The 9,881-nt window shown below is 55.3% G+C and overlaps 1 protein-coding gene across 2 annotated transcripts; it reads right to left on the reverse strand.

Moving 5' to 3' along the window:
- UBALD2 (UBA like domain containing 2) lies at positions 771-6,895 on the reverse strand. 2 transcript variants are annotated; one of them, XM_018063755.1, is made up of 3 exons: positions 6,461-6,895; positions 6,037-6,099; positions 771-1,847 (listed from the first exon to the last, which is right to left on the reverse strand). In XM_018063755.1, the coding sequence occupies exons 1-3, from the start codon at positions 6,578-6,580 to the stop codon at positions 1,530-1,532; spliced, it is 501 nt and encodes a 166-aa protein (XP_017919244.1). In that variant the 5' UTR covers positions 6,581-6,895; the 3' UTR covers positions 771-1,529. The 2 variants fall into 2 exon arrangements, with proteins under 2 accessions (XP_017919244.1, XP_017919242.1); XM_018063753.1 differs by having other exon boundaries at positions 771-1,850.

Genomic DNA, 9,881 nt, shown 5'->3' on the forward strand with positions numbered 1-9,881 from the left:
TTCTGCACTTTGGGTCTGAACATCCAGACCCTGCAGGCCTGGTCGACAGCAAGGTCCAGGCTGCCAAGAAGGAAGGGAATGTGTCCAGTCACACGTGCTGGAGGGGTCTGGGGTCTGGGTGGGGGGCGGTAAGGGGCTCAAGGAGGAACCCCAAGCCTGGGCCCTGCAACCCAAATCCTGCATTTGGGCGGACCGACTCCGCACCCACCTGGCCACCTGCGTGGGAGTCTGAGGAAGGGCCCCACCAGGCCAGGAACTGCCATCACTGCTTTATCCTAGCCCCTTGGGGACCCAACTCAGGCCTCTGGCTCCGAGAGCTGCGGCTGATCTCTGGGATGTGGCCACACAACACGCACGTTAGGACAGGGTGCCCCGAAGGAGCTTGGGGGCAGGAAGAGCAGAGAGGGCGGAAAGATACCTTGGCGGGGGGGACAGGCTAAAGTGTGGGGCCACCATCGGGCCCCCCGAGGCAGGAGGGCAGCTTCCCCCACCACCAACTGCAAAGACAGGGGCTCCAGGGCTAAGGCTCAGCCTGTGGTGGGCTGTGAGGTGGTGGCCAAGTGCCAAGAGGAGAGGGTTACTATGACCAAGCCAGAACCTGTTCCTCCTTCTCCTCACCCCGACCTATCAGCCCCCTTGTCAGAACACCTGACCCCACCGCATGGCCATGAGGCTGGTCCCCTGAACCGCAGCACAGCCAAGGGCCCCCCACCCCTCTGCCCAAGAAACACGCTCTCCGTTCCAAGGCAAATAAAGGCACCACAAACCAGGGAAGTTAGAAAAGTCTCTTTAAGTTTTAAATTAAAATTTCACCCTGGTGAGATGATTTGATTTGGGAATTCCATCCAAAGGCAAGCCCTCCGCTCTGCTGTCCACGGCCGGGAACACAGTGGGAGAGGCAGGGCGGCCCTGGGGTTGGGGGCTGGCTCACAAGTCCTACATGAGCCCTGCACAGCTAGCCGCTGAGGCGACGCGGGCCGGAGCGCTGCTGACCGGGGGTGGGCAGCGGCCCCCACACCTTCAGACACCCAGCACCACCAGGAGTCCCTCCCACAGCTGCCACGGGGAGTGGGAAGGCCGTGGTCCTTCGCCTGATTCCAGAAGGTGTGACCTTTGAAAAGAGGCAGTGAGCAGACCAAGTGACTGCAGTCACACCACCTGGCTCCCCAGCACCTGCCCTGGGCCTGGGGTTGGAGGAAGGGGTGCTGGCCCACTGGGTGGCTCCCCTGGCCTTTCCCCGCTGACCCAACACCCCATCGGCCAGCCCCATTCTCACATACATTAGTTATTTTTATATATTCATATATATATTATAGTTATATATTAAAAAGAGGAAAAAAAAAAGCTTGCCTGATTTGAAACTCCTGAAGGATCCAAGTGGCTCAGGAAGTTTACTGTCCCCCCACCCACAAAAATTCTCTTATATAAAATCTTCCAGTGCGATCTTCAGGAAACCCCCGCGCGCCCAGCTTCCCCCCCGCCCCTGGATTGCCCCCTAGCTCCAGCCCAGCGCCCGGCGGCATCCAGTCTCATCTCTGGCCGTCCATCGCCGCCATGGCTTTCTGCTGCGTGCTCCCCTGCTGTGCTCCGGGGGGCCACGTGGGCTGTGGGTGGTGGAGGTGGTGGAAGCTGTGGGCCGTGGGGGAGGAGGGCGGGATCCAGGCGGCCTGGTGGCTGGGCGGGGACGAGGCCCAGAAGGGGCTGAAGTTTGCAGGGGGTGAGCAGGCCACGGCAGTCATGGGGCTGTTGCTGCTCTGCAGGCCCTCGGAGGTGCGAAGCTTTGAGAACATGGCCAGCGCGTCAGGGAAGTTGGGCGGTGTGGCAGGTGTGTTGCTGGGGGTACACATCTGCTGGGAGAGAACACAGGGGTTTTGAGGGCTGCCCAAGTGGGCCCCCCTCCCCAATCCCCAATCCGAGGTCCTACAGAGCCTGCCTTCCCGTGGGGCTCACCCAGGCCTGACCCTCTTTTATTTCCCATTGTTCAGTCCAAAAGAGGTTTCAACAGCACAAAAGCACTCCTTGCACGGAGCCGCTAAAAACCAAAAACATGGGGGCAGATTCCTACAATTTTTGTCAAAACCAAAGTGTTTATTTTTTGAAAAAATATTTATTTGCTTGGCTATGCTGGGTCTTAGTTGCAGCAGGTGGGATCTAGTTCCCTGACCAGGGATCGAACCTAAGCCCCTTGCATTGGGAACACAGAGTCTTAGCTACTGGACCACCAGGGAAGTCCCCAGAGAGTGTTTCTTGATGCTTGGGAATGACGCCCCAAGTGTCAGAAGCAAATGGTTAATTCCAGCCAGGAGCTAGGATGTCAGATTAAAGCTGAGACAAGTGAGGAAGCCCAGGGTACCACTGCTTAGTGCTTCAGCCAGGGTGAAAACCCAGCTGGCTCTTCAATAACCTGCCCTCAGATGTCCCGGGGAGGTCAGTCAAAGGAAGACAGCCAGATCCGGGATCTCCCTCCAAGGCCAGCCCAGGGGGAGCTGTGCTGGTCGGCAGGTGTCAGGGCCTCTGCCTCATCACATTTCTCATGGGAATGCCAGGTCTTTCTGATTATTCTTTCTGTGATGGAGATGCGGAAACCAAGCCCCAGAGCTCAAATCAGTTGACCAAAAACACAGCACGGCAGGGACTTCCCTGATGGGCCAGTGGTTAAGAATCTGCCCCCAATACGGGGGAAGCAGGTTCAATCCCTGGTCAGGGAACTAAGATTGCACAAGCCACGGGGCAACTAAATCCGCCTGCCCCGATACAGCCAAATACTTAAAGCATACCACTGCAGGACACAAGCTGAGCAGCCGGAACCCAGGAAACTCCTAGGTCTTCAGGCCCAAGCTCTTAACCTCTACCCAGCCCCTACTGCTGCTAAGTCGCTTCAGTCATGTCCAACTCTGTGTGACCCCATAGATGGCAGCCCACCAGGCTCCGCCGTCCCTGGGATTCTCCAGGCAAGAACACTGGAGTGGATTGCCATTTCCTTCTCCAATACATCAAAGTAAAAAGTGAAAGTGAAGTTGCTCAGTCGTGTCCAACTCTTAGCGACCCCATGGACTGCAACCCACCAGGCTCCTCCGTCCATGGGATTTTCCAGGCAAGAGTGCTGGAGTGGGGTGCCAATGCCTTCTCCGAGCCCCTACTCATCTGCAATTAGTGAATCTAGCGCAACTTCATGCCCAGGCCCCCCAAGGACAAAAACCAGCGATGTCGGTTTCCGGTGTCCCCGGCGACTCGCTGCCAGTGTCTGGGTGAGTCCACTCAGCCCCTCTCAGCCCTCTTCCCGGGGGTAGTTGCAAATATGCCAACCTCTGCTGTCTTCTGCCACAACCCTGAGCAGGGACTCCAGCCAGGAAGGGCAGGGGCTGGGCTGGTGTGCCATAACTGGCAGCCTCCTTGCAAACACCAGGGACAGCAGACCCTCCCTCCCGCCCCTGCCATGTGGGGAGCACAGAGGTGCCATCCAGGAGCACCTCGCGGGGGCCCAGGGAGGAGGCAGCTGAGAACACGGCTTGCAGAGCCTGTTGTGACCCCCACGGCCGCTTCTCCCTTTCCCAGGAAGCCATGGGAGCCCTTCTTTGAATTTCTCCTAATTTTAGCAACACCAGCCCCTCCCCCAGGCACAGGGCTCAGGGAGCAAGATTTGAGGACTCTTCACCTTGCAGTCGGAGCTTACACAGCTCTGCAGTTAAAAACCCCAGCCCCCAAATGGGGACAGGCCCACGGCAGCGGGGGAGGGGGGGTGGCGGGGGGGGGGAGGGGGCAACCCTCTCTGATTAACTGGGCTGGCCCCTCCATCAGCAGCTAGGGCTCCAACCCGTGTCCTCTCCGGGGAGGCCACAGACAGGACCCAGGGCAGCAGGCCTGGCCCCACCCAGACCACTTCCCTCCTCCCTTCACTATTCCTCCACCACCACCCCCCTTCCAGGGCTGACTTCTCGGCAGCAGGAAAACAATGAATGGGGGGTGGGGGCAGAAGCCAATTGCATCACAGCATCGTGACCGACTTCCCCGTCCACAAGCCAGCGATCTGGAGCAGGCCTGTGCCTGCCTGCCTGTGTGAGCTCAGGCAGCTTCCTTAACCTCTCTGGAGCTTCTCTCTGCTTCTATAAAGCCAGGGGTTTGGACCAAGTCCTATGCAAGTCCAGCTCTATCTAACAGTTACGGAGAGCGCTTCCCAGCTCTCAAGCACACCCAGCGCCCGCTGCCCCCTCTGAACAGCCACTGTTTCCTGGCCAGTGTTTTTCTCCTCTTCCTAGCCCTTCCAAATCTAACCTGGGAGCCCATCCCCCTCTCATCTGGGAAGATGCCTCCAACTGTTGATGTCCAGTAATCTACCGGACTATTTATCAGTTACTCATGGCCTGGGGCACTTCTGGTATTTTTACGTAACATTTTCCTTTGATTTATTATCTCTTAAAAAAATGACCAGCTCCAAGAGGGCAGGGATGGTGTTCGCTCAGGTGCTGGTGAGGTACTCAATACATGGTACACTCATGGGAGACAACAATCAAAACCGGCAACAGGCCTCAAGGGAAGCTTCAAAAGGATTACAAACCCTGGGGATTTGCAGGGAAAGAGCAACAGAACCTAAAAGGATCACCAGTCCCGGCTCTCACAGGCGAGCCTCTCTGTTGAAGGCAGCCCAGAGCCACTGAGCCGGAAGCCTGGGCCTTTTGAAATGACCAGTTGATGGAACAAACCTTGAGGCCCCCTTTGAGAGGACACGGAGGCAGCTTCCCCTCAGTCAGGTGCAGGTGGAGGCCCCCATGGAGATGAACCCCTCTTGGTTTTACCAAGAGCCTGGCTTCAACTGCCAATCCTGCGGCCAGCATAATTCTCATCATACTCCAATGCAGTTTTGTTTTTTGATTCATACACAACAAGCCATTCCAAGAGAAAAGCTGGTTAAAGGGGTCAAAACAGACCCCCCACCGCCACTTGTCCTTTGTAACTAGATGAATACATGGCATCAAGAACAAGACACAGCAGAGGAACTCATGGCAGCTTCTCCAGGCAAACGGCCACTCTGAGAAGGGAGCTGTGGGCAAGTACACTGAGCATGAGAAATGGCAAAAAATACACTTCAGAAGCCGCAATAGATCCGGAGTGTATTTTACGATCCCTATGGGGGGGCGGGGGGGCCTCCTCCCCAGCAGGGCAAACTGGTAACTAGAGGGGGAGGAGGAGGCAGTCAAACCTCTAAAGTGAAGGGATGTCCTGTGCCCAATGGAGAGCAGGATGCCTTATGGCCAGGAGGGCAAAGGCCCAGGCCTGGGGCCAACTTGGAAAAGAGAAGAAAGAAAATCCAGGCCTGAACCACTTCTGTTTCCTGTGCTTTATACGCCTTCACCTATAGAGATTAAACGCATTCTTGGCTTATCTAGTCAAAAACCTGTAAGTCTTCCAGGCGGCTCAGGGTTAGGTCTTTTCCCATGAACAGGAAAGAGTGGACCTAACTACCTGGGAAGAGCCCAGCTCCCAGGCCAGAATGGACTTGTCCCTTTCCTGTTCCCCGTAGAGCTGGGCTGTTTGGAAGAAGGGGGGGTTGCTGCCACTCAAGAGCAAGAAATGGTGCTCCATAAACAGACACCCCCAGGTCCCAGTCCCCGTGCGGTGAGGGGGGGCCCTTCGCTCCCGCCCTCCGTTTCCCCCTCCCGGGATATCTAGTTATCCTCCGAGCCCCCTCCCCCTACCTGCCTCCTGGCTACTCCTCCAGCCACCCTCCTAGCCCCTGGCCTAGGAAGATCGCCGGGGCACAAGGCCTCAGGTCGAGCCATAGTGGCCCCGGAGACCTGACCGCAAAGTTGGGCGAGCCGGCCGGCCCCGGGAGCCGCTCTTTCCTGGAAGACATTTTGGCTCTTTGTTTACAACGCGGCGCGGCGCTCCCCGGCAACATGGCTGTCACCGCCGGCGCCTGACAGCGGCCCCCGGCCCGCGCGCTCGGCCGCTCCGGTGCGCTGCGCCCCCGGCCGCCCCGGGTGCGCCGCCGTAGCGGCGAGGCCGGCCCTCCCGCCCGCCGCGCCCGGCCACACTTACCATCTGGTGGTGGTGGTGGCCGTTGGGAATGTTGGTTTCTTGGAAAAACGTGCTCAGGGCGGTCTGCGGACAAACACAGCGGCATGGTGGCGGTTAACGAGGGTCGAAGCCCACCCGCCCCACCGGCCGGGACCCTCCGCGGTGTCCGTGGCGCTGCGCTCCCGGGCCTCCGGGTCCGACCCTTTGGCCCGCAGACACGCGTCGCTCGGAGGGGGCGTCCCCCAGGCCCCGCGAGGGTCCCAGGCGGCAGGGCCCCACGCCCCACGCGGGCGCCGATCGCCGGACCGGGCGATATACATAGAGCTTCCCTGCCCCCTCTCCCTCCGCGGCGCGCGGCCGGGCGCCCCGGCCTGCACCCCGGCCCCAGCGCCGGCGGCCAGCGAGCGGGACTGCCCGGGAGCGCTGGCTCTCGGCCCACACGCACCTCGAACTGCCAGTGGGCCGCCTGCAGCAGCTGCTTCGCCTGGTCGGCCGCGCAGCCCGCGGCCAGCACGAACTGGTTGATCATGACCTGGTGCCGCAGCTCATCCATGTTCACCGACATGGCTCCGGCCGGCGCGCACTCCCGGGCTCGGCGGCCGCGGGAGGCCGGCTGCCCTCCGCTCGCGCTCGCCGCCGCCGCCCGCGGCCTCCGGACCCTCGGCCGCCGCGCCGCCCGCCTGGCGAGTGTTGTTGTCCGACTCGCGCTGCCGGCCGACACCACAAACAACAGCGCGGGGCGGGGCCGCGTGTCCCAACGTTCGGGGGCCGAGAGCCGCCGCCGCTGATTGGCCCGCTCCGCTCGGCCGGGGCCCGGTTCCCGTGCGGACGTTCGATTCGAATCCTGCGGCCTGCGGGCCCGCACTGTTTCTCTTTTTGCCTGGCCGCGCCCATTGGCGGACGTCGGCGCTGTGGGGCTCCCGGGCATTGGCCAGACGCTGTGTTTTGGCTCGTCTGGGCTCCTGATTGGCCCCGACCCGGCGTTTGGGGCGGAGCCGCGCCATCTGATTGGTCTCCCGTGAGTCTGTTTGAACTCAACTTGAAAACCTTGAGTGCCAGCTGATTGGCTGAGGCTCCTCTATTTGCTGTTGTAGTCTTGGGGGGTGGTGCGGCCAAGTTCATTCATTACTTCATTGAAACTGAACATGCTCAGCTGGAAAAGCAAGACAGAGTGGCTTTGACTCACTTCCTCTGAAAGATGTGGTCATCTCGAGAAACACAGTGATCAAAATAGGAAACAGAGTCTTTGAAGCTGCTCAACTCTCAAAATTGTTTATTTTTTTAAACTTTCAAGCCGCTACACTTTTTTTTTTTTTTGGCTTTTTATTGAAGTGTAATGTAATCTCTTCATGCCTCCTTCCAGTCCAACACACCCCAAAAGCCCAACAGCCTTTCCCTACGTTTTTAGGCCAAAACCTTGGCTTTCTGAAGATGTAAACTAATGTTAATGTACATTAAATATAATGGAAAGGAGAAAATGAGACTTTCTCAGACACCAATATTGAAAACAAACAAAAAAAAAAGTTTTTCCATAAATTAATTGACCTAACTAAAACTTTAATTTGTTTCTGTACAGGTACTGGCTCTCAACTCTAGATATTTAAAAACAAAGTTTATTTATATACACTGAGCTTCCATCTTCTGAATTAGATGTAACCTTCAAGTTTTGTGTTTGGGCATTGTCAGGATGGGGAAAGAACTAGGAGTTTAAGCAGATTGAAGACAGGCCAGAGAGTTTAGAAAGGTAAATAAACATTGCTAAGAATTCACTGTGAGAATTTCTGTTTCTCAAAAACTTTGTAAGTTCTGGATCTAAAATACCAATCAAAGAGAACATTATAATTAATTAAGAGCCTTCAGAACAGGAGGCTAAAAGAAAGGAAGCCATGATTCTATTTTGACTTTGCCTGAAGTGGATTTAACTCTCCATCTAAGAAAACCTAACCATATTAAAAAAAAAAAAAAAGAATATAAATAAAGAAAAAGTTACACCCAATGTTTATGTACTGATGAAAAACAGCTTCGGGCACTATCATGAGTTTGTCCCATTTAGTTAGTCCCTTTGTTTGTTTGTTTGTTTTGAAGGAGCAGGAGTCAGCTTTTTGCCTGCCCAGGCCCATTTCTGTTGCCCTTAGCTACCTCCAAGTTTGCACGGGCTGAGACCTGGAGTGTGGCTGAAGAGTCAAGTACAGCTTGCAGCCCTTCCCTTCCAGTAATTGCAAGGTGAAAACAAAAGTGAGCAGCCAGCAGTTGCCATTTGCCAGGGAGCCTGGGCCACAAGCAGCCTCAGAACAAGGAAGTACTGTCACTGTGCGGCTCCAGTTTTCACAAGTACATACAGGTGTCCAGCATGCCAGGGCCATGAGTAGTAGGATGGAACTGGGCAGAGGCATTTCAGGCTGCAGGAACCCTTATGACTGTTTGTTTGTTTTGACTATGCCTTGCAGCATGTGGGACCTTAGTTCCCCAACCAGGGATCAAACCTGTGCCCCTTGCAGTGGAAACGCAGAGTCTTAACCACTGGACCACCAGGGAAGTTCCAGGAGCCCTTTTGTTTTGTTTTGTTCAGTAGCTAAGTTGTGTCAGACTCTTTGTGACCCCATGGACTGTAGCCCTCTAGGTTCTTTTGTCCATGGGATTTTCCAGGCTAGAATGCTGGAATGGTTGCCCTTTCCAGGAAGACAAAGGTCCTGAAAACACCAAAATTGCCAAAGCTATTTTCTCTTGGATATCAATGCGGTCTGTTCTGAAGCTTTCTTTAATGTTTACCATTTACAGGGGACAGCTGTAGACACCCAGGAGAGGCATGGAAGCCCAGGCCCCCGAGCCATTCTGGTTATCTGCTGTGGACATAAAGTCAACTTGGGCATAGAGAGCAACAGAATTCTGCCTCTGATTTGTAGCTGTGAGTAGTAGAAATGTTTAATCAATACTTTGGCTTCTGAGAATCTGTTTGGCAATGAATAGGAGTAGGGCTTTCCCTTCTCAGGCTGGGAAACAAGAGTGCCCCCCTCCTGGGAGCACAGGGAAAATGAATGAGGTCATGTTTGTAGAGGGCTTTGAGCTGTTGGGATGAAAGCAGCTCCCCAAGTGCAAGGTGTTATTAACCGAAGGTATTATTATTTTCATCTGAGAGGACAATGTGCAGCAGGCAAAACAGAGCAATAAAAACACGCCCATTAATAAGGAATAAAGCACAGTAGTAGTCTCAGAAGGAACAAAATCCTTGTTACACCAATGGTCTAGGCTACAGAAAGAGCCATGATACAACAACTAGGAGAAACAGTCTTAGCCAGTATTTCCTCGGGAGCAGGGGAGGTGGGACGGGGTCCAGATAACAAGGATGTTGGGAATGCAAGTCACTGAGTTGGCGGAGAGACAGGCAAGAATAAATAGCTGGATCGTCACAAACAGTTGCAATTAACCAAGCATTTCTGGCGACCCAGGCATCTTTTGAAGAGTTTACTGTCGTTCAGTCGCTCAGTGGCGTGCAGCATTTTGAGACCCAGTGGACTAGCCCACCATATTCCTTCTATCCATGGAATTTCCCAGGCAAGAATAATGGAGTGAGTTGCCGTTTCCTTTTCCAGGAGATCTTCCTGACCCAGGGATCAAACCCAAGTCTCCTGCATTGGCAGGCAGATTCTTTACCACTGAGCCACCAAGGAAGTCTTTCAAAGAGTTTACTGTCTGTTAACTCATTTCAGTCCACGACAATCCAGAATCCCATTTCACAAGCGAGGCAATTAAGGCACAGAGGAGGGGAGGAGCTTACCTAAGGTCACAGTAGTAAACGCTGGAGTGAAGCATTGGCCGGTGTAGTTCCAGAACCTTGTAGTTAACCATTACACCACACTACCTTCCTT

Source organism: Capra hircus, chromosome 19 (assembly GCF_001704415.2).
Source record: "Capra hircus breed San Clemente chromosome 19, ASM170441v1, whole genome shotgun sequence".
Taxonomy (NCBI): domain Eukaryota; kingdom Metazoa; phylum Chordata; class Mammalia; order Artiodactyla; family Bovidae; genus Capra; species Capra hircus.